At 45.2% G+C, this 24,290-nt stretch overlaps 2 protein-coding genes across 4 annotated transcripts; both read left to right on the forward strand.

Annotated features, from left to right (window-relative positions):
* The first annotated feature begins 459 nt into the window (after positions 1–459).
* Positions 460–1,980, forward strand: RPP25 (ribonuclease P and MRP subunit p25). Its single transcript, XM_004276320.4, has one exon. It carries the CDS (start codon positions 668–670, stop codon positions 1,307–1,309), a length of 642 nt encoding a protein of 213 aa, XP_004276368.1. The 5' UTR covers positions 460–667; the 3' UTR covers positions 1,310–1,980.
* An 8,580-nt stretch (positions 1,981–10,560) lies between these two features.
* On the forward strand, positions 10,561–21,560 carry LOC101289495 (cytochrome c oxidase subunit 5A, mitochondrial). 3 transcript variants are annotated; one of them, XM_033440094.2, is made up of 6 exons: positions 10,577–10,773; positions 12,096–12,236; positions 15,016–15,132; positions 16,890–17,011; positions 18,628–18,750; positions 21,395–21,560. In XM_033440094.2, exons 1-5 carry the CDS (start codon positions 10,668–10,670, stop codon positions 18,739–18,741), a joined length of 600 nt encoding a protein of 199 aa, XP_033295985.1. In that variant the 5' UTR covers positions 10,577–10,667; the 3' UTR covers positions 18,742–18,750; positions 21,395–21,560. The 3 variants fall into 3 exon arrangements, with proteins under 3 accessions (XP_004276367.1, XP_033295985.1, XP_033295986.1); XM_033440095.2 differs by lacking the exon at positions 10,577–10,773 and adding an exon at positions 10,786–11,164; XM_004276319.2 differs by lacking the exon at positions 12,096–12,236 and having other exon boundaries at positions 10,561–10,773.
* The last annotated feature ends 2,730 nt before the right edge of the window (positions 21,561–24,290 follow it).

Here is a 24,290-nt window from a genome sequence, read left to right on the forward strand (position 1 = left end):
CCTCCCGCACTCTGCTGACGGTGCACAGGGCTGTCCTTGAGTGGAGAACAGCGGCTCGGGAGCCGAAGGGACGAAGGTGGGGGTGGGGGGTTCCACTGAGGAGTGGGAGAAAGAGGTGCAGCCCCCAGTAGGCCGCTTTGAAATCTCTCCTTGGGAGGGGACAAGGGGTGGCCTTCAGCTGAAACGCGGAAGGGCTCGGGGACCCGGGTCGAAGCGCCGTTTGCCCTGCAGACGCAGTTTTTATTTAGGTTGCCCGTTTATCAGGGTTGGCTCTGGGAGGGCTGATGGCGATTACAGGGAAACGTCACCTCAGAGGTCACCCCCTAGCGCTGCCACGGCGCCCCACGGTGCGCGCAGCTCTCACGCCCGGGTAGCTGACGACCGGACTGGATCCGAGAAGCTGGTGAGGCTGGGGCCCCAGCTGGGCGGGCTGAGTTAGGGGCGGGGCCTGGCGGTAGGGGCGGGGCTCCTAGGCTCTCAGGCGGGGCCTCAGCCAAAGGCGCGGAGAGCGCGGAGTAGAGCAGCGCCCAGTGGAGAGAAGTGGAAGACGAGGATCGCACCGTCCTAGCCCGCCCGCCAGCGTCCACGCAGCTCCCTCACCCTTACCCCGGCCGGCCCTTGCCAGACGCGACCGGCCGCCATGCAGTCCCGGGGCTGAGGCGGCCCAATGGCAAAGCCTGCGTCCCCGCGGTCCCGGCAACGACGGCGCATGGAGAACTTCCGTAAGGTGCACTCAGAGGAGGCGCCGGTGGGGAGCGGGGACGAGGGAGGCGGCCCGGGCTCGGGCCCCTTCGCAGACCTGGCGCCGGGCGCCGTGCACATGCGGGTCAAGGAGGGCAGTAAGATCCGGAACCTGCTGGCCTTCGCCACCGCCAGCATGGCGCAGCCAGCCACGCGCACCATCGTCTTCAGCGGCTGCGGTCGGGCCACCACCAAGACCGTCACGTGCGCCGAGATCCTCAAGCGCCGCCTGGCGGGTCTGCATCAGGTCACGCGGCTGCGCTACCGGAGCGTGCGCGAAGTGTGGCAGAGCCTCCCTCCGGAGCCCACGCCTGGTCAGAAGCCTGGCGAGCCAGCCGCCAGTCTCAGCGTACTTAAGAACGTGCCCAGCCTCGCCATCCTACTTTCCAAGGATTCACTGGATCCGCGCCAACCCGGCTACCAGCCCCCGAACCCCCATCCTGGCCCCTCGTCCCAGCCAGCTGCATCGACGTCCAAGAGGAGTCTAGGGGAACCCGCAGCTGGAGAAGGCTCCGCGAAGCGGTCACAACCTGAGCCAGGTGCTGCTGAAGAGGACCAGACCGCCTGAGAGCTCCGGCCTCTGGGCCACCTAGGTGGGCTGGATCTTACCCCCAGAGCTTCGACCTTGAGATGTACCTCCAGCCTTTCATGCTTTGGTGCTCTGGAACCCACGACCTGGCAGCATGGACCCCAAGGCGACAAGAAGGGGACCCCAGGGAAGCTTCGTGGTGGGGTTGCTCCTTCACCTATGTGGACTGACGACACAGAACTGCACCTTCAGTTTTTCTGAACCATACGGAGACCTTCCTCAGGGGGGGAATGGTGGGCAGTGGGACTCTTGAGCCTTGCTCAGGACCCCCAAGGGTTAAAGGCACCTAGGATTCTTGAAGTGGGCCTGGAGGGTGGAAGCTGAGGAAGGCTCTTGGTATCACCCCACCACTGTCAGCAGAGGGCAAGGGGTTGGAAACCACGCCTGAGGAGGGTGGATTATGAGTTGTGGGGGTGGCCTGTTGTGCCCCTCATCTAGGACACAGTTTCCGTTCTAGTTTCCCTTCCCCTGCTTTTAAGGAGCATCCTGAGATCATGCTGGCAGGGGCATCTCCATAGGTTCTAGCTCTTTTAACATCCCCCTTTCCCAATGCTGGCCCAGAGGGAGAGACCCAGGACAGAACTTCCCATGCTTCCTCCCCTGAGCCCCACAGCTGGAGTCTTGCTTCCAATAAAACAAACACAAAAATGGCTCTGTCCCTGGGTTTTTTCCTAACCAGTTGCCTGTGCAGAGACTGCTCTGGTCTGCCCCCTTGTGTCTCAGTCCCCTCCAGCCTGGATCCTTAGCCTTTGGAGTCTTAGGGGTCAGGCACAGAAACTGGACAGCTTCAAAATGGTTCAGGGGGCACATTACCCAGTCCCCGGCTTCTCCCTCTTTCTCAGCCCTCCCTGGCTGGCTCTAGCTTAAGGGCTTGTGGCCAGAAGGGGACCATTTTCACCTTACACATTACTACTAAGGGAAAGGGAGCAGCACATTGCTTTTCTGGATGGGGAAGGAAGGTGAGCATCGATGAACTCTCCTGTCACTGCCAAGGGTGGCAGATCCAACTGGGGTCCCTAAACCTGCAGCCTCCTGCCAATAGACAGCCTTATCCAGAAAGCTGGCACAGAGCCCCCCCATCCCCATGTATAGGGTCTACCCTTCACTGCTTTCTCTCTCTGAGAAAGGACAGCACACCCTTGGGAGAGGGGGAGGAGAGACGGAGCGCAAATCCACTGCTGGAAATTACTATTCAGCAGAGAAGCTGGGACTTGGGTTGTGAATCACTGCAGGCTCCCTGATAAGCTGCTGCCTCCAGCCCTGCACAGCTGTCTGTTGAGAGATAATGGCCTTATAAGCCTTTCTGCCCAACTCCAAGTAAGGTGGGAGGGTGGAGAGAGTGCTGTGTGTACTGGAAGCACTCTAGCAGGTAGGGCGGCAGCGGCGGGGGGCACATAGCCCTGGGATCTCAGGGGACCTGCCCCCTTGCAACTTAACAGCATCCTTGCAAAGGAGGAGATGGGGAAGTATGTAAGTCACTTGGTAGGCAGAAACCTGAAATAAATCCTGCTGGTAACAAGAGGTAGGTTTCTGCAGTTGACAGAAGGGGCTCTTTGGGGAGTCCACCCCCACCCCCCTATCTCGGCTTCAGCTTTGGATCAGAGAGCCCTGCCATACAGATTCTGACACTGGTTGCCCTCCCCAATTTCTTGTTCTTGATAAGTCCCTAGGAGGGCCAAGGGGTTTGTGTGTGCTTGTCTGACTCTCAGTGGTGGCCCAAGAAGTGTGGAGAGAACGTAAACTATCCTGACAGCTAAGGTGCCCTGGGCTGGCACTGGGCGTCTGCATCTAAAGTACATGATAAAACTTGGAAGAGGTCCTGCATGGTAGGATCTTAAGAGAGACTGGTCTTGGTTCTGGAAAATGGCCAACTTTCCAAGACCACCAGTGTCTGAAGTCCTGATTGCCGGGTCACCAGGACTATGCAAGAAGAGACTTTCTCTTTTGATGCCTTGGGTCAGGTAAGTCCCCTTCATGTTGTTTCCCAACCTTCAGAGCGTTAACCTGTTCACATGTGGGCTGTTTCTGCCCCCATGCTAGAAAGCAGGTTATGAAACTGGCTTTCTTTTGTGCACCTCTACTCTACCCCAGCAGCTTCAGTTCCCAGGATTTTGATAGGTGCTCATGGGTGCCAATGGAACCCAGCACCTGTGAGCTCCCCACCCCTGCTTTACTGGACCCTCTGGCCCTGCTGACCCAGGAGCAGGCTCCAAAGGAAGGTGACAGATATCCCTATACATCCCCACGCCCAAGGCTAAGGTGGGAACCTGAGAAGTGCTGGAGTAAGGCAAGGAGTGGCAAGGGGAGCATCTCAAGAGACGCTCACTTTGAGAACTGACTAGTGGCAGAATGGGAGGGAGTGGGAAACCCCACTACCACCACCACAACCGTGAGACCTCATCTTTCCAATAGTGGCCTCTAACCAAGAGCTTCCTGGGCCCTGCCTTGGGGCACCTCCAGGCTAGGGGTGACAGTGAAAACTCACACCCACAAAACTGTCCCGTCACACAGGCAAAATCCATTGGGGAACATAAATGTGTATCATCCAAGGCCAGAGCGTGTGGTCAGACGGGCCGCGGACCGCCAGCTGGACCTCGGGGGACTTCCTTATTATGCCAAGCCTCAGTCGAGGCCCAGGGTGGGACTGGGGTGGAAGAATCAGAATAATCAGACATTGTTTCTGCCGCAACGATGTCCCAGTCTAGGAGAGAGAAAAAAGAAAGTTACAGCACAATGCAGTGATAGCGGGAGAAGGGAGCTCTGAGAAGAGGCATTTAATTCGCTCAGAGGTGTTGATGGAGCCGGTTCCCCAGTGATCAGAAGGAATTAGCCAGCTGGACAGGACTGGACAGGGAATTCCAGGCAGAACGCAGAGAGGTGATGCTTGTCTGGTGTTGAGGCAGCCACAAGTGTCTGAAGGAAGCATGGCAAGAGGCAGGTGGGACTGGAATACCAGGTGGGAGCTGGGTCACAAGGAGCCTCCCTGAATGAAGGGGAGGGGGCAGGGAGTGGAAGCCAGGGAGTGCCCTGGTCTGACTGATGTTTGAGAAGGGTCCCTCTGGCACCTGTGTAGGTGGGAGGTGGATTGGAAGGGGCCTGACTGCATTCCATATACTGCAGGGAGGTAGGAGATGGGACAGTGGGAGTGGGGACAGAGATGGGGACAGATATGAGAGCTACCCAGGCTAGGTAGGATTTCACTGCCATTACAGCCAGGATAGAGAAGGGTTTCTCCTTGTGGCTTTAACCCTAGCTTGGCCAGGACTTAGCCTGCCTTCCTGGCATCAAACAATAGATGGATTTTGGTGGGGAAGGGGAGTGAGGTAGGGGGGTCCACAGCTTTAAATTGGTAAAAGCTTTAGAAGCTCTTGTCCACTGCCCATGAATGTGCCAGGGCATGTTCACTGTACAGTTGGGGGAAGACCTGGGTCAGACACTCCCACCCTGTCACACCCATCTCCTTACCCGCTCCCTTCATGTCCCTGCCCCTACTCCATAGTTCTGCAGTTTGGATCATTGCTATACCCATACTAGCCACTAGGGACTCTCTAGTCCCCTCTATTTCACTGAGATGTTGAAATACCTACAGGTCTCCCAGAGAGAAGGGCAATTGAAGAAAAAGAAGGAGGAAATATAGTCACAGGAAGGTCTCCTTGGTGACACCAGGTTTCTTCCTGTCAGAGCACAGACCTTAGTTTATAATTGTGCCCTCATTATTGTGAACCTCTGGTTGTCAGTCACCCCAGTAAACCATAAGCCATGATTGAATGGATCCTGCCTGCCTTGCTCCCTACCCAGATCTTGGAACACAGGAAGCCCACAGAGAGCTGTTGACTGAGTGAGTAAAGACTGGCTGAACCAGATTTCTGAACTGTTCGGATGCCACATCAAAGTCCTCAACTGTCCAGCGCCATAAACAGTGACCCAATGTTCCCCTTTTCCCCACCACTGCTTATCCCCTGTCCCCACCGTCTGGGCCCTTGGGTTTTACCTTCTCTTTGAAGAAGCTAAGGGTCACCATGGTGATATCAAACTTGAGGATTCTGACATCTGCTGACTATTATAGATACTGCGAGTTGAACTGTGTCCTTCCGAAAGGTATTTTGAAGGCTTAACCCCTGATACCTGTTAATGTGACCTTATTTGGAAATAGGGTCTTTGCAGATGTAATTAATATGTAAGGTGAGGTCATTCTGAAGTAGGACGAGTCCTTAATCCAATATATCCTTATAAGAAGAGGAGAAGGGGGGGTTTTCCCTGGTGGCTCAGTGGTTGGGAGTCCGCCTGCTGATGCAGGGGACGCGGGTTCGTGCCCCGGTCCGGCAGGATCCCACATGCCGCGGAGTGGCTGGGCCCACGAGCCATGGCCGCTGAGCCTGCGCGTCCAGAGCCTGTGCTCCGCAACGGGAGAGGCCACAGCAGAGAGAGGCCCGCATACCGCAAAAAAAAAAAAAAAAGAGGAGAAGAAACAGAGACAGACACGTAGAGGGAAGAATGGCATGTGAAGTTGGAGGCAGAGATTGGAGTTTATGCAGCTGCAAAACAAGGAATGCCAAAGGTCGCCAGCGAACAACAGAAGGTAAGAAAAAGGTACAGAATGGAGTCTTCCCTAGAGCCTTCAGAGAGAGCATGGTCCTGCAGACATCTTGATTTTGGACTTCTAGCTTCCAGAACTATGAGACAATACATTTCTGTTGTTTTAAGTCACCCAGCCTGTGTTACTTTGCTAAAGCAGCCCTAAGAAACTAATACAATAGGTATTCCCACCACCTTCAGTGGGAATAGGGAAAAAGAATATGGGGTGTTTGCCAAGGTCCAGTCTTGCATGGACAGAGGGTCTCTGCAGGTTTCTGCTAGTAAATATGAAGCCTGGTGTCATATTGAACAGGCTTTGCAGGAAATGAGGCTGACTCTGATCTGGAGCAAGTTAATTCTTCTCTGAGCCTCAGCTTTCTCATCTACAAAATGGGACAGATCGCTGTGGGGACAATACCAGGCTTCCCAATCATTCATCATCAGAATCACCTAGGGCACTTGTTAAAAATATAGATTGCATGTTATATGTTAATTATACCTCAATTTTTAAAAAATACAGATTGCCGGGGTTGAACTCCAAAGCAACGGGATCAGAATATCCCAGGAAGGACCTGGAAATGGGCAGTTCAATTAGATCCTCAGGTGATTTTGATGATTAATCAAGGTTGCCTAGTCCCTGAGATAATATATAGAAGAAGTGGCACTCCCACTGGTAAGAGACCCAAAGCTAAATCCCCTTCTCTTTCCCTTCCCATTCAGCCATGGAGAGAAACTCAACTGTTGAAGAACTGTTGAGAGCTGCCCCCTACAGCTGGTGCTGGAAAAGAGAGTCTCTTGGCTCAAGGAGCTGGGGGACACAGGAAGAAACCTTTAGGAGAGCAGCTAATGAACTCAGAACACAAAGTACCCCTGCCCTGGGCTCTGTTTCCTGATTGGAAACTGGGGGTGTGGGGCTCAGTTCAGACAGCTACAAAAACTCAGCTTTGTTTAAAAAAAAAAATTATAAGGATGTGGAAAACATGGAACCTCCTACATTGCTGGCAGGAATGTAAAATGATGTAGGCTGCTTTGGAGCAGCTTGGCGGTTCCTCAAAAAGTTAAACATAGACTTACCTTATAACCCATATAATACTCCTAGATATATATCCAAAATAATGGAACACGTGTCCACACAAAAACATGTCCGCAAATGTTCGCAGCAGCCTTATTCATAATAGCCAAAAAGTGGAAATAGCTCAAATGTCCATAAACTGATGAATAGGCAAACAAAATGTGGAATATCCATATGATGGAGTATAATTCTGCCATAAAAAGGAATGAAGTACTGATTACAACATGGAGGAACCCTGAAAACATTATGCTAAGTGAAAGAAACCAGACGAAATAACATTCATATTTATATGAAATGTACAGCATAGGCAAATCCATAGAGACAGAAAGTAGATTAGTGGTTGCCTAGGGCTGGTGGGGTAGGGGGAATGGGGAGTGACTGCCGTCGGGTATGGAGTTTCTCTTTGGCGTGATGCAAATGTCCTGGAATTAGATAATGATAATGCTTATAAAACATAGTGAGTATACAAAAAAACACTGAATTATACACTTTAAAAGGATGAATTTTATGGTATGTGAGTTATATCTCAATCAAAAATGATATCTTTTAATGATGTTCTGATCATAAAAGAAATAATTTAGGAAATTACATAAGTATTAATTAATTAATTATGAAAAAGTACCATTAGAGCTCTCCTACCCATACTGTATGGTGGCCCCCCACAGGATCACCTTTGAAGGCTCCTGCCACCCTTTCTCCCTGATTCCCAGGTAATCTATATGGTGTGTTTGTCCCCCCCCACCTCCATGCCTTGTCCCTCGTCTCACAACCTGCCATGCCTTGGGAAAGGAACTTTCTATAATTTACAACAGAAGAATACAACACTCACCGTTTACTGAGCTCCATTTATTGAGCTATGTCCAGCCAGGACATAGTATTTTATATGCATTATCTTATATAATCTTCCCAATAACCTATTAAGTAGGTTCTATCGTTATTCTTTTTTTTAATATAAATTTATAAATTTATTGGGACTTCCCTGGTGACACAGCAGTTAAGAATCCGCCTGTCAAAGCAGGGGACACGGGTTTGAGCCCTGGTCCGGGAAGATCCCACATGCCTCAGAGCAACTAAGCCCTTGTGCCACAACTACTGAGCCTGAGCTCTAGAGCCCGTGAGCCACAACTACTGAGTCTGCGTGCCACAACTACTGAAGCCCGCGCGCCTAGAGCCCGTGCTCCACAACGAGAGAAGCCACCGCAATGAGAAGCCCGCTCACAGCAACGAAGAGTAGCCCCCGCTTGCCGCAGCTAGAGAAAGCACCGGCTCTAGGAACACAGGCTTCAGTAGTTGTAGCTCACGGACCCAGTAATCCATTTACTTTGAATTAATCAAAAGAAAGATAACGCTGGATGTGCCTGACCTGATTAGATGAGGTCTTTAAAGGAGGGTGAAGTGTCAGAGATACTCTCCTGCTGGTTTGAAGAAATAAGTGGTGGTATTGTGAGAGGGTCTATGGAGGGTCCATGTGGTAAGGCCCTGAGGGTGGACTCTAGGAGCTGAGAGTGATCCTTGGCTGACAGCAAGAAAAAAATGGGGACTCAGTCCTACCACTGTAAGGAACTGAATTCTGCCAACAACCTAAACAAGCTTGGAAGAGGACTCTGAGCTCCAGATGAGACTACAGTCCTGGCTGACATCTTGATTTCAGTCTTGTCAGAAGACCCTGAGTAGAAAACCAGTTATGCTATGAAGGCATAACTGACCTACAGAAACTGGGAAATAATAAATGGATATTGTTTTAAGCTGCTTAGTTTGTGGTAAATTGGTATGCAGCAACAAAAACAAACCTAAAACAGGTGATGAGGGCTTAGAACTGCCCTCAAAGTAGCAGGGGATTCAGAATTTGCTGGGAAGCCAGCAAAGCCTACCTTTATGGGTGGTGGGGAAAGAAAATTTCTGGAGTCAGACAATACTGGCCTCAAATCTAACTAAGCACTACTGTTTATCAGCTGTGTGATTCTTGGGCAATGTCCTCTGAGTCTATTTCTTCATCCATAAAATAGGGGTAAATACTTATCTCACAACAATGTTATAAGGCTTAGATGGGATAATAAATAGTTTGTAGCATTCAGTGGCACATAATAAATTATGGTCATAATTGTTTCTGAAAACAACAACAACAAAAACACGCAACACTCCTGTAGCCAATCTAAGGTCCTGTAGGCCAAGTGGAGAGACTGACAGCAGAGACCAGTTGGGATTCAGTTGCCATATACCCCAGTGGGTTTTTTGTTTTGTTTTGTTTTTTTGGCTGCGCAAGGCTTCAGGGATCTTAGTTCCCCCACCAGGGACTGAACCCAGGCCATGGCAGTGAAGGCGCTGGGCCCTAACCACTGGACTGCTACGGAACTCCCAGCCCAGTGCTTTCTTTTTTTCTTTTTCAAGTTTTTATAGTTTTTTGTTTTGTTTTTTTAATTCTTATTGGAGTACAGTTGATTTACAGTGTTGTGTTAGCTTCTGCTGCACAGCAAAGTGAATCAGTTACACATATACATATTTACACATATACATATACCCACTTCTTTCTAGATTCTTTTCCCAGTGCTTTCTTAATTATGGGAGTCCTGACCTCATCCTGAGCTTCCAGCTCTTGGAGATTTGATGAATATTAATTGAAATCAAAGAGGCGAAACCTTCCCCAGGTGTCCTTTCGTTAGGTTGGTGGGAGAAGTTGAGGCCAGGTGCTTTGAAAAAAAGCTTTTTTATCATTTTCCCAGCCAGGTTCATACCCCCTAAAGCACTGCTAGGTAGGAAACAGAGAAGGGCCAATACTGACACCCTGGAGACAGGGCCTAGAGTCAGGAAGTGGAGAGTGAATGTCCATCTTTTCTTTCCTCAGATCCAGGGATAGAGAATGAGGGATAACAAGAGATAATGAGACTTGTCTCATTAACTCCTTGTGGCACCGAGATAATTCAGGCCTGGAGAATGTGGTCTCACTGCCCAGGAGCTCAAGGTCAGAATGCAGTTAGTGAAGCCAGATTAGACGTTAAGAGTCTTGGAATTTAATCAACCGCCTCCTGTAGGGACTGGGGGAGGGCCTTTCACCAGAAATATCCAGGTGAGTCCTGGGACTGGGGATTAGGTGAAAAGAGCCTCGATTGCCAGCAAGGAATCTAATTTCTGAGCCCGTTTCTTTCTCTGTAACGTCAAGTGGTTGGACTCATTTTTTGAATGCTTGCGGGTTTGTGGTATAAGAATAGTTACTAATAGGGTCCCTTATAGGTAAGCAGTCGTTCTGTCCCACTCGTTCTCTTATTTTAGGCTCAAACAGGGGGGTAAAGCAAAGAAGGTATTTTTATAATAATTTGTCGTTGTTATTGTTATTGTTCCCATGTTGAGGTGCTAAAGTCGCCTCCCGAGCCAGACTTGAACCACGCTACGGTCCACTGACGGCTCTTCGCCTTCTTCCTTCCATCCTCGCTCCACGATCGCCGCTGCAGTCCATGGGACCAGCGAGTCGGCGGAGAGCGGGGCCGAAATAAATTGTCCTGAGCGCGCCGCCGTAGCCCGCCCGAGGCCGCGTGGTGCCCCCTTCCGCCAAGGCGCGAACGCCGCAGTGGGCGGGCCCTCACGCTCCGCCCGCCGTGCGTCGGTGCGTGTGTCCGGCCCCCACGAGCTCGCGAGCGGTCTTGAGCTCACACCCGGCTTCTCCTCAGCCTTATCCTGCGCGCCGCCATCACCGTCATGCTAGGCGCCGCTGTCCGCCGCTGCTCGGTAGCAGCAGCCGCAGTCGCCCGGACCAGCCCTCGAGGCCTCCTGCACCCCACTCCGGCCCCCGGCCCCGCCGCCGGTAAGGCCCCCGCCTGCCACTGTCCGCGCCCGCGTGTCCTTGCGGTGACCTGGGCCCCCGCTGCCACGCGAGGGCAGGCTCGCCCAGAGGCCTAGCTCCTGCCCTGCGGGCCGGCGGCCGAACCTGGTGACCGCTGGCCGTTCTCTCCGCCGCCTCGAGTTTTGGAGGACTCGAGGGCGCGCCCCTGGGGCCTCCCTCGGCGTGACTTCCTGGTGCGGGCACCGCGGACGGGTCAAGTGTGGACCTGCTGTGGGCGCCAAGGAGGGGGCACAGCGCACCTCCAGCGCCCACCGAACCCCTTCGGTCCCCGGGCCGTGACCTTGCCCCGGCGCTGACCCCGCGGCCACCTGACTGGGAGTGGCCACCGCCGGCCTGCAGCGCTTCGGCGAAGGTGACATTGAGCTCAGGGTAGGGGCGGGGGGGGGGGTGGTCCCTCCGGGGACCCCGGCACCGCCGCCCCCAGCGTCTTCCGAGAATGCGTTATACTTCCGTGTGGAACGCAGTATAGCCGTTTTTTCCGACATTTCTCGGTTAGCGTTTTGTGTGTCACTTTCTCAGACCATTCTGTTCTTTTTAGAGACTGCTGTGCCACGTTCTGATTATTCCATTTTTACGATAGATCGACGTGTGTGGTTGTTTCCTGAGGTCTGGAAGAAAGCCTGACTGTTGATAGGTCTTATGATAAGAATATTACTCTTTCGAAAATTGGGTACCACAGACCCAGGAATACTGGCTTCTACAAACATGGGGAAGCGTTATTTTTGGCTTCCGGTTAGAAGCCTGATTGTTGGAGTATGAAATGGTCTGCTGATTGCTGTCTCTTATTTTGCCTTCCCCTTATATGTGTTCCGGGAAACTTTGTGTCCAGCACGGAACTTCTAATTATTGTAACTGCACTTTGATTTTGGTCCATGATGGTAGTATATGCGACATTATGAAATTTGGCCCCTAAGCATGCATATTTAAACATGTGAACTCAAACTCTTAGTAAGTTTGGACATAGTGATTTATCTTCTAGGCATTCTAGTCACCCTCTTTAGTATAATTCATAAAAAGCTTTATTTTAGGTGTTGTCCTGTAAACCTAAATATTTGCCACAAGGAGGCAGTCTTGGTTACATTTGTGTCAGCTACTTTCTAGCTGTGTGACCAAGGACTTATTAATTAAACCTTAAGACTCAGTTGTCTCATCTGTAAAATTGGGATAATATTTAGTAGTTGTGAGGTTTAACTGAGATAATGTAACTCTTAGCACCTTTCCTGGCACAAATGCTTAATACATATTTGCTTTTTTATAGTGCATTTCATTTTTGCATATTATAGGTGAGGTTTGTTATCAATATGAGATGAAGAGGTTTTATGCAATTAAAAGTCAGAAAGGACTAAGATTCTTGGATGAGGCTATCCAAGGTCAAGTGAAAGAGCTCTGGAGGGGTTACCTGAGGGGCCTCAAGTTTGCTGTAGGTAAGTAGCAACCCAAATTCCATATTTGGTCCCAGGAGAAGTCTCCAACTTGAAACAGAATTGTTTTCCAATAACTGCTGAGTTACATAATTAAATGTTTTGAATAATGGTTAGATTCTCTAGTCAACCGTTAAAAGTTACACAATCCTGGCACCTGTCCTTACCCTGATAGTTCTGAAAAGGTGGGAGGAGTTTCCGCTTTTCCTTTCTTGGTGCAGAGCTAAATTTAAGTAGCACTTTTTATTACCTTCCAACCTTTTCTGCACCACTCCCACATTTATAGATTTCCAGCCTTTGGACCCCAAGGTTCATGACTGCTCTTAAGCCTTACACCTCTGCAACCCTGCCTTTGAGCTTGTTCATGTACCCTCTACATTATTCACTTCTTTCCATTATTCCTAGAATCACCACCACCAAAATGTCCATTCTCTGAGCCTTGTCTGAGCTGATTAGTTATTGAAGGGGATTAATGAGCCCCTTAATTTTTCTAAATATATTGTTAACCCTTTTTTAAAAAAAGATTGCTTAACTGAATGCCAGAAAGCAGTGTTAGAAATAGATTTTTAGATTGTAGCCCTAGAAATGTCCCAATTTTTTACAGTTGCTTCCTTTTCCCTACTCTGGAATCTTTAGTTTATATGAAAGCACTGAGTAATTGTTTTCCAAAATAATTTACCGTACAAGCCTCAAAACTAGGTGGAAATGCTGTACTTAAGTAGGGGTGGTGTGGGGGAGGGAAAAGATGCCTATATAGTTTACCTAAAAATCAAAATGTTAAGCATGTTCATAATAACTACAAGAATAGATCCTGCTCTGCCCATTACTAGAATTAAGAATATAATTTAAACCATGTGGGAGAGTATGTTTTTCCCAACCTGGAAGCTATGTGTGTTCCCAGTGCTTGCTTGGTATTCTAAATACTTGTCTCATACAGGGTTTTTGTTTTTTGTTTTTGAATACAACCAGTTTGTAATTTGGGACTCTCAGAAGGAAAGTGAACAAATTGTCGAAGGTGATCCATTGATCTCCCTGTCTAGGATTTGTAGTTGCTAGCCATCTTTTTCATAGTTAGAAAACAAAACAAAGCCGCGGTCATCCAGTGAAATCCATGCCCATGCCCAGCAGTGAGCAAAAGAAATTTGTTATCATGAAATGCTTTTCTGGGTGGTTGGAGAGAATTATATGCTTCATTTTTCTTGGGTAAATACTTAGAAGTGGAATTACTGGGTATGGTAGGTGTGTATTTAACTTGATAAGGAACTGGTAAACAGTTTATACTTCGATTATATACTTACACTTTATTCTGCTAGGAATAAGTTTAGTTTTTAAAAAAAGTAGTTTACAAATTTTGGTAACAGTGGGCTAAAGCGTTATTTTTGGTATGTTAAGCCTTTAAAAATAACTAGAAATTATACCAAGCTTGTCTAATTCGTATAACAAGAAATGCAATTTGAAGAATGTTTTATTTCTATAAATTAGAATTTCCATAAATAGAAGATCAATTAAGACATTTCTAGATAAGGATTAATTTAAAGCTACCATTCATTGAGTACCTACATACAAAGTACTAAACCCTGGGCAAAGTGTTAGCTTGCTTTCATTTTTAATCATCATACTCTGCTAAGGTAGTAGTATCCTCATTTTATACATAAGGAATATAAAACTTGAGTTAATTTTACCAGGGCCAAACAGTGGGAGAGTGAAGAGCCTAGAAGCATCTGACCACTAGGCTCGGCTGCCTCCTAAAACCCAAAGGTAAAAATGCCTTTTCCCACCTCCTGCTCCATTCAGAGGCTGTTTAGATAGAATTCAGATTTCTTAACTCCCAATTCACTGTCCATTTGATAGGCAGAAACTAAAAATGGGAAGGCTTTTCATATGGTACTAGAAAGGGTATATTGATTGAGAGCAGAATACTAAGTGTTTCCTATTTTCTTGATAGTGTTATATTAATAAATCTCACTTCTTAGAAATCTAGTAAAACTTTTTTCCATTGGGTGTAAGTCACTTTTTTAATTAGAATTTTCAAGGAAGGGGCTGTAGTTTGATAAAACAATTTTTAAATTACCATTGCTTTGTCAGGATGTATAATTTATTTTGGGATATAATTTAATGGAGAGCATAAGTTTTTTTTTTAATTTATCAAGAAAGTGTATCTTATAAATTTGCTTAAGAACTAGAATGGACATTGTTTTATTTTATTTTTGGCCACACCGAGTGGCTTGTGGGATCTTCGTTCCCCGACCAGGGATTGAACCCGGGCCCTCGACAGTGAAAGCGCAGAGTCCTAAGCACTGGACCGCCAGGGAATTCCCAAGAATGGACATTATTTTAAATTAAGAATTAATAATTGCTTATCATAAAACTAAGTGTATAAAGAAATAAAGTTTTTCCTTTCAAAGATAACCGCTGTTAACAATTACATGCCAGCATTACACATTAGTGGGATAAAAGCATGAACGTACACACATAGTACTTTTTGTTCTACTTGCTTTAATGTGCTTAATTTTTAAGATTTTTTTCAAATCAGTACATAAGATTTGTTTCATTTGACCTGCTGAATAATTTTCCTACCATGACATACATAGCTGAGTCAAAACTTCATGCATTGAGTGTATTTAATACCACTGAACTGTACATTTAGAAATGGTTAAGATGGTAAATTTTATGTTATGTGTATTTTAAGACACACCAAAAAAAGAAAAAAACTTTATGTATTGGCAAGATATGTCAAGTACTACTTCTATATATTGAAGTTTTTGCTCTCTCTCCCCTATAGCTATCCAGTCCATTCGCTGCTACTCCCATGGGTCACATGAGACAGATGAGGAGTTTGATGCTCGCTGGGTGACATACTTCAATAGGCCAGATATTGATGCTTGGGAATTGCGTAAAGGTAATTGGAACATAGACATATGTGTCTATTTTCGTATAGAGTTATGAACTGCTATGTAGTCTTCCACTACTTTGTTGAAAGTAACTACAGTTAACCCTTGAAAAACTTGGGGGGTTAGGGACACCAACACACACCCCCACATAGAAAATCCACATATAACTTTGCACTTGGTCCTCTTTATCCACAGTTCTGTGTCCAAGGTTCTCCATCTATGGATTCAGCCAACTTCGGATCATGTAGCACTGTAGTATTTATTGAAAAAAATCCATGTGTAAGTGGGCCTGTACAGTTCAAACCCATGTTGTTCAAGGGTCAACTGTATCATGCAAACTGGGGATTGTCATGCATCTTGCAATTAGGAAAGTTTATAGTTTCCAGAGTAAGTATTTCCTGTAAAGCAGGGTTTTAAAGGAGGCACAGTTGACATTTTGGGCCAGACAGTTCTTTGTTGCAAGGGCTGTCCTTTGCATTGTAGGATATTTAGCAGCATCCTTGGTTTCTACACACTAGATGCCAACACCCTCACACACCCCCAGTTGTGACAACTAAAAATGTCTCCTGGGGGACAAAATCATCACTGCTATAATGATAGGCCGGGGTGAGCAAGATTTAACAGTTGTGTAATTTTTAGATAATTTACGCAAGTAGTCATTTGGTTCTCTTCCTCTCTTGGTAATAGTTTGGGATTTTTGTTATTTTTATTCTCAGTTATGATTTGTCTTGCCCTGAATAAGAGTCCGATCTGAATAAGCTAGAACTTGTTTATCCTAAATTTGTAAGTACACATTTAACATAAGTAAGTAGCATTAATAATAACCAGGCTAGTGACTGGTAGGTAACTAGTTCTAAGTGTAAGAAGTTTATCTCAGACCAAGAGTTCATTCTTTATGACTATATTCTAGCATTGCAGTCACTGGTGTCCTTTGTTTAAATATTTTTAAATAAATAAAAGCAAGAAACCTAAGTGCTTCATACTTTTCTGCAGGAATGTAATGACACCATTTTGCTGCAGCTGGGGAAATTCTTATTGGATAATCTTGAGTAGAAGTAATAAAAAGAACAGCAGTTCTGCATTCCCATTAAGAGAATCTTAAATTTTATGATGTATCATTTTGTGCTGAGCCAAAAGGAATCATGCCCAGTCATTTTCTGGTTGAATGTTTTTGATTGTGTGCTAATGGCTCTCTGTATCTCCTTAATGTCCTCATTTGGGCTTCATTACCTCTCCTTAAGCATTTCTGTGGTGGTTTTTAGATTATTTTCCAATCAGATCTATTTTAAAGCAATCAAAGTACATACATCATACTAAGAGTTAAAGATATAAGTTGAAAATGGCCCTCTTGTTTGAAAAGAAACCAGCTACTTTTGAAAACAGGGTTTGCATTTAAGAAAACTCTTGAGGTTTTTTTCCTTCCGTCTGCATGCTGCTGCATAGTTCTTTTCACTAACTCACTGTGGAAGATCCACTGTGATCTCATTATCTAGAATATATTTTATTTTTGGCTGCACCATGCAGCTTACAGGATCTTAGTTCCCTGACCAGGGATCGAACCCAGGACCCTGGCAGTGGACCCGCTGAGTCCTAACCAGTCCTCCCTAGCCTGGGAATTCCCAGTTATCTCATTTTAGAGATAAGAGAATAGAGGCTCAAACAGACAAGATCACATGTCTATGGTTCAATAAAAATACAGATAACTAACTCATAGTTTAAGTGAGGATATACCAGGTTGATATGACCCCTCTTTTTAATTTGACAGGGATGAACACCCTTGTTGGCTATGATCTGGTTCCAGAACCCAAAATCATTGATGCTGCTTTGCGGGCATGCAGACGCTTAAATGATTTTGCTAGTGCAGTCCGCATCCTAGAGGTTGTTAAGGTCAGTAAAATAACAATGTTTTGGAAGTAGGTGGACTGTTGATTAGGTATTAGCATATTCTGTGTTTCTGAGTTTGTTAAAATACCTAAAATTAGTTCTTATATAGCTAGAGGGAATGTACATTGCGGTTACCGTCTTTTTGGAGGGTGGTTTGGTAGAATTTATTCAGAGACTTAAAAATTATGCTTGATACCCATTTGTTCAGCAATCCCATATGAGAATTTACCTTAAGGAAATAATTAAGAGTGTACAGTTTATCTTTGTGCTGTTTGTGATATGAAATTCAATGTTGCTAGTGGTTTCTTAAGGTGGGACTTCCCAGAAGAGGTTATTATTCATGTTGTAGAAATGTGTTTAACATTAAAGATATTCATAGTATATTAACTGAGGGAAATTATGAAATAATTTTTGCAGTGTATGACCCCATTTTATTAAAAAGTATAGAGAGAATGATCAAAATGTAAGAGGATATATACTTATTCTCCTCCCTCTTACTTGATTATAGTTTCTAATTTTTCTGTAATGAACAAGTTAGTGCATGGAATTTTAAATAAGAATTTTATAATTTAGCAAACAGCTAAGGGACCTAGAGTTTGTTAAAGACAGAAGAGTAATAGCTTGGCATTGTCTTAGTTCATTTGACTTTTTTAATATTTGTCCCTGAGGAACAAATATTATGACAATATAGGTGTGATTATATGTTATGGCGAGTATTCATCAAAACTCTCTTGCCTTGGAAATAAGTATCCTCTAAGTGTGGCTCTCCGTGAAAAGACATTGTGTTCTATAAGAAAGAAATTCAAGGTCTGTAAGAGGGAAAGTATGATATTACTTTATCTAAAATGGGTAAGATAATTAAGGGTTCTGTAGGCTATCAATCCATTCAGCACCAGTAGTTAATTCAGTTAGGGTCTCAAATTGAGGCAAATCAAAAAACTTTTTTCTGTGATAATTTAATTATTACTGTTGCCTGCTAGGCATGTTTAATTGCCTTCACGAAATTCTGTCATCACCACCTTCTTTTCCAGTAACTCAAGGCTTTAAAATGTTTTTTTCCCTTGGGTTTAGACCAGTTGTCTTAGTTAGTCTCCAGGTGTCTTAAAAACCTACCTTTGTTTTGTTTTTTATTTTTGGCTGCGTCGGGTCTTCGTTGCTGCGCGCGGGCTTTCTCTAGTTGCAGCGAGTGGGGGCTACTCTTCGTCGAGGTCCGCGGGCTTCTCGTTGCAGTGGCTTCTATTGTTGCAGAGCACAGGCTCTAGGCGTGTGGGCTTCAGTAGTTGTGGCGCGTGGGCTCAGTAGTTGTGACTCGTGGGCTCTAGAATGCAGGCTCAGTAGTTGTGGCACACGGGCTTAGTTGCTCCACAACATGTGGGATCTTCCTGGACCAGGGCTCAAACCCATGTGTCCCCTGCATTAGCAGGCGGATTCTTAACCACTGCACCACCAGAGAAGTCCCAAGTTGCTGTCTTTTTTGAACAGATATGTTAACTTAAAAGTAGGTGACTTGTATTCTCTGCTACTAGCCTCTGCATATGTGATTAAAAGCATTTTCAAGTTCATTTTGTTAATAGAGACAGCTTTTCAGAGCTAAATGTGACTATTTTCTTTGCCATCAGGACAAAGCAGGACCTCATAAGGAAATCTACCCCTATGTCATCCAGGAACTTAGACCAACTTTAAATGAACTGGGAATCTCCACTCCAGAGGAACTGGGCCTTGACAAAGTATAAACCCCATGGGTAAGCTACATACCTGAAAAGGGCAGGAAAGAATCCAGGGAGGGGTGAGTGAGTGGCATTTCAGTATTCTCAGAGTAAGACCTTTTCGTGGCCTTTTTAGAGGCTGTGAGCTTAGAGATTGAGAGAGTACCTATGATGATTAATTTAAGGAGCTAGAATTGTTGTTTCTAGTTGTCATAATTATTCTTTTACTGGCGTAAAGGCAAGTAAAAGCCTTATTTTAAAATCTATATAAAATATTTCAAGCATAATGAATAGCATAGGGAATAAGTGTAACCACACCCAGATTTTGAGGTATTATTATTTTTGCCATGTGTGCTTTAGTTTTCCCCCTCCCCCAAGAAATGACATGTTTCACATAGAGTTGAAGCCCTCTCTGTACCTCTTCCCTAATTCCAGCCCTTTAACCTCCCCCAGCTAAAGGTAATCTACATAGGTGTTCATCATGCATGCTTTTATACATCTGTTTATTTTTAATAGGGTTTTATTGATTTGATGATTCTGTTTTTTGTGTGCCCATGTTGGAATATGATAGTTAAGTAATATTCATTGATAATAAAAGCTTATTTGATACCTTGTCCTCTATGGAAAGACAGATTAGGTAATAAAACGAGCCACAGGATTGCCTGGGTGGTGAGCAGTACGCAGAAAATCCTTTGTAAAACAGAAAATATATAAGTAAAAAGTCATATATTTATTTTATTTAACAAACACACATAGTGTATATAACTCTTACTATGTGTCAGGTACTGTTTTTTGAGCTTTATAAGTATTAACTCATTTAATCCTCAAACAGTCCTGTGAGGTACTTACTATTATTATAATTATTCCCATTTTACCGTTTTACTGATGAGGAAACTGAGGCACATTGTCCAAGGTCATACAACTAGTAGAGGAACCCACATTTAAACCCAGGCAGTCTGGCTCCAGAGTCCATTGCTTTTACTATGCCACACATCCTTTGCATTGCAGTGCTGAGGCATTTACTAAGGCCATACTCTTACTTCTCAGAGGTAAATGATGAGGCTTAAGTAGAGGGTTTGCTTCCTAAGAGTAAGAAGAAGCTTATTTTTAAAAGATGGAACTAAACTATCTTATAAAAGTTTTAATAAAAGTGGACCCCAAATTATTTAAAGAGCTAGTATCAGACTCCTCACAAGATACAGAACCAGGTTAGGATACCATTAGTCAACATCTAATTTCACACCTAATAAACATTTAAAAATCAGGGCTTCCCTGGTGGCGCACTGATTAAGAATCCACCTGCCAATGCAGGGGACATGGGTTTGAGCCCTGGTTCGGGAAGATCCCACATGCCGTGGAGCAACTAAGCCCGTGCACCACAACTAATGAACCTGCGCTCTAGAGCCCGCGAGCCACAACTACTGAAGCCCGCTCACCTAGAGCCCATGCTCTGCAACAAGGGAAGCCACCGCAGAGAGAAGTCTGCACCATAATGAAGAGTGGCCCCTGCTCGCTGCAGCTAGAGAAAGCCCATGCACAGCAACAAAGACCCAACACAAATGGATGAAGATGTGGCACCTGTATACAATGAAGTATTAGTCAGCCATAAAAAGAAACAAAATTGAGTTATTTGTAGTGAGGTGGATGGACCGAGAGTCTGTCATACAGAGTGAAGTAAGTCAGAAAGAGAAAAACAAATACCGTATGCTAACACACATATATGGAATCTAACAAAAAAAAACAAAGGCCCAACGCAGCCAATAAATAAATAAATTAAATTAAATTAAATTTTTAAAAAATCTTAGAACTCAAAAAGAATCCCTATATTCAATCTTCCTGCTGACAAAGTGAGCAGAAAATGCCTGAGGTTTTGTTTTTGTTTTTTTAAAGGAGCTTTTTTTTTTTTAAATTAACTAATTAATTTTTGGCTGTGTTGGGTCTTCGTTTCTGTGCGAGGGCTTTCTCTAGCTGTAGCAAGCGGGGTCCACTCTTCATCGCGGTGCGTGGGCCTCTCACTATCGCGGCCTCTCTTGTTGCGGAGCACAGGCTCCAGGCGCGCAGGCTCAGTAGTTGTGGCTCACGGGCTTAGTTGCTCCGCGGCATGTGGGATCTTCCCAGACCAGGGCTCGAACCCATGTCCCCTGCATCGGTAGGCAGACTCAACCACAGCGCCACCAGGGAAGCCCTGCCTGAGGTTTTGTAATCCAATTTTGAGGTCTCTTTTCACAGCTTGCTTTGGAGCAAGAGTCTTAATTTTATCTTTGTCCACCCCTATGCCACTACCACCTCCTCCTCCTCCCTGAAGCCAGATAGCACATCTTTGTAAAACGTGGAAAGGCTTTCATTTATCAAGTATTATTCCAAGAAGTCCAGAAGATCTTTGTTATGTAGGATATTTTGTAGCAGCAGTAACACTGTACTCTTTTACTCAAAATTTTTTTAAGAGGGCAACTCCCCAACACTCTTCTGATTGGAAAAGACTACCCCAATAATTACCAGGTGTATGACAACAAAAAACTAAGCAGTACCTGGTGTGTTGATTGCAGGCAGGATTAAGTAAGAGCAGAAGAGACTACACAGAGACAGTGATTTTCTTGGGCTGTTGCTCTAAAGGTTATTTTTAGTAAGATTTCTACCTTTTCTTTATTTCCTAGCTAATTTTTCATGTTTTCTCTTACAGATGGGCTTCCTAAGGATTTATTGATAATGCTACTTGATTGTAAACAATCACCTGGAAATACTGATGAAAACATATTACCTTATTTGAACAAGTTTTCCTTTGTTGAGTACCAAACCATGTAATGTAACTTGGACTTTAATAAAAGGGAAATGAGTTTGAACTGAAATTAGGTATTGTTTCATGTGTTTGCATTGAAAAGCAAAAAAAAAGAACTATTATAGGGTCGTTGGTTTCATTGGTTTCCGTGTTATATGCTGAGAGAACTGCTTCAATTCTCTGGAAACCACCCAACATGAAAGTCAGCTACATAAACATATTTGGGTGCACTGGCTGGTAAATTAGCTAAAAATTAAAAGTCATTTATATAGAATTTTCTTGCTGACAGGCCAGCAAGTACCCTGGACTTAGGGGATTGGATGTCCTTGGGGATAGATCAAATTGTGTACCTTCCCAAAAATGGGTGAAATAAAGTTTTAAAGTGGTCATTAAGATAGTCTTGAGGATGTGCTGATAATAGCCAGCCCCTTAGTGCCTCTTTTTTTCCCTACATGTTCTTCCCTCGCAGTACAGTATTAGCCTTGGACGTCGAAGACTTTGCTGGGGTAGATTTGGAGGCTTTCTGCTTAAAGAACTGAGTAAATGAGGTTTGTTTTTTTTTTAAGTAATTTTATTTATTTATTTATTTTTGGCTGCATTGGGTCTTTGTTGCTGCGTGCAGGCTTTCTGTCTAGTTGCGGCCAGCCGGGACTACTCTTCATTGCGGTGCACAGGCTTCTTATTGCTGTGGAGCGCAGGCTCTAGGCGCATGGGCTTCAGTAGTTGCAGCACGCAGGCTCAGTAGTTGTGGCTCGAGGGCTCTGGTGCACGGGCTTAGTTGCTCTGCAGCATGTGGGATCTTCCTGGACCAGGGCTTGAATCCGTGACCCCCGCGTTGGCAGGCGGATTCTTAACCACTGCGCCACCAGGGAAGTCCAAGTTTACTTGAGAGAATAAAATACACAAATCCTGTCTTACTTTAGAAGCCCCGTAATAATAGAAACCAGCTGCTGGATAAAGAGGTTTTAGGTTTGAGTGACTTATAATACAGACAGTTCAGACTGCAGCCTCAGGCGAATTGGATTAATAGTAGGTTGAAATTTAGATGTCTTCTCTCCTAAAGCCATGTAAGGAAATGTTAGTAAAATCAGTTATCGGGGACTTCCCTGGCGGTCCAGTGGTTTAGACTTCGTGCTTCCACTGCAGGGGGCATGGGTTCGATTCCTGGTCGGGGAAATAAGATCGTGCATGCCACGTGATGTGGCCAAAAAAAGGAAAAAAAAATCAGTTTTGGTGAGATTTAACACAAATGACCTTTTATAAAAGGCTGATTCCCTACCAAAACGTCCCCCTTTCCCCCTTTTTAAGAAGTAGAGATGTGAAACTAACAATATGGTCTACTTTTAGGTAGAGCTAGAACACAGTCATAGCTTGATGATGGCTAGGGCTTCTACCCTAACAGAATGGGGTCTCTAGCTTTTTCTTTCCCTACTCTGTTTTGAAAAATTTCAAACCAATTAATGATTTGCTACATTTGTTTCGTTCTAGTATATACACACACTTTTTTTCCTCAATCAGTTGAAAATGAGTTCCAGACGTGACACTTTACCCGTTAAATGCTTTTTTTTTTTTTTTTTTTTTTTAATGCGGTACGCAGGCCTCTAACTGTTGTGGCCTCTCCTGTTGCGGAGCACAGGCTCTGGACGCGCAGGCTCAGCGGCCATGGCTCACGGGCCCAGCCGCTCCGCGGCATGTGGGATCCTCCCAGACCAGGGCACGAACCCGTGTCCCCTGCATCGGCAGGCGGACTCTCAGCCACTGCGCCACCAGGGAAGCCCCTTAAATACTTTTTTTTAAATAAATTTATTTTATTTATTTATTTTTGTCTGTGTCAGGTCTTCGTTGCTGCACTTGGGCTTTTCTGTAGTTGTGGCTAGCGGGGGCTACTCTTTGTTGGGGTGCGCAGGCTTCTCATTGTGGTGGCTTCTCTTGTTGCAGAGCACGGGCTCTAGGCATGTGGGCTTCAGTAGTTGTGGCACGTGGGCTCAGTAGTTGTGGCTCATGGGCCCTAGAGCACAGGCTCAGTAGTTGTGGCACACGAACTTAGTTGCTCCATAGCACGTGGGATCTTCCCGGACCAGGGCTCAAACCTGTGTCCCCTGCATTGGCAGGCGGATTCTTAACCATTGTGCCACCAGGGAAGCCCCTACCCCTAAATACTTAAGCAACGTTTAAGAGAGAGGCCTTTTCCTCCTAAATAACCACAGTACCATTAACATGCTTCAAGAAGTTTGGCATAAAATACATACAATTGATTTTTCTGAAGAGGCCAGGCCAGTGGTGTAGAATGTCCTACATCTGCATCTTCCTGATTGTTTCCTCATATTAAAATCCAGTTAAATGTTTCTGGCAAGGATATAGTAGTCCCTTCCCTTATCTGCAGTTTTGCTTTCTGCAATTTGTTACCCATAGTAAACTGAGGTACAAAAACATTAAATGGAAAATTCCAGAAATAAACATGTTTTAAATTGAGCACCGTTCTGAATAGCATAATGAAATCTCTCGCTTTCCCTCTCCATCCCATCCATCCCATTAGTCACTTAGTAGCTGTCTTAGTTATCAGGTTGACTATCATGATATCTCAGTGCTTGTGTTTAAATAACTTTTCTTAATAATATCCCCAAAGTGCAAGAGTAGTAATGCTGGCAATTTGCATATGCTAAAGAGAACCTGGAAAGTGCTTCCTTTAAGTGAAAAGGTGAAAGTTCTTGACTTAATAAGGAAAGAAAAAAAAGTCCTATGCTGAGGGTGCTAAGGTCTAAGAACAACTCCAGTCTGTTTTATCGTGAAGAAGGAAAAA

Source organism: Orcinus orca, chromosome 2 (assembly GCF_937001465.1).
Source record: "Orcinus orca chromosome 2, mOrcOrc1.1, whole genome shotgun sequence".
Classification (NCBI taxonomy): domain Eukaryota; kingdom Metazoa; phylum Chordata; class Mammalia; order Artiodactyla; family Delphinidae; genus Orcinus; species Orcinus orca.

Coding starts and splice junctions, on each gene's coding strand:
- RPP25 (XM_004276320.4), top strand. CDS start 668: ATGGCAAAGCCTGCGTCCCCGCGGTCCCGGCAACGACGGCGCATGGAG.
- LOC101289495 (XM_033440094.2), top strand. CDS start 10,668: ATGCTAGGCGCCGCTGTCCGCCGCTGCTCGGTAGCAGCAGCCGCAGTC. Junction 10,774..12,095: donor GGCCCCCGGCCCCGCCGCCG/GTAAGGCCCCCG, acceptor TGCATATTATAG/GTGAGGTTTGTTATCAATAT. Junction 17,012..18,627: donor GCATCCTAGAGGTTGTTAAG/GTCAGTAAAATA, acceptor CTTTGCCATCAG/GACAAAGCAGGACCTCATAA.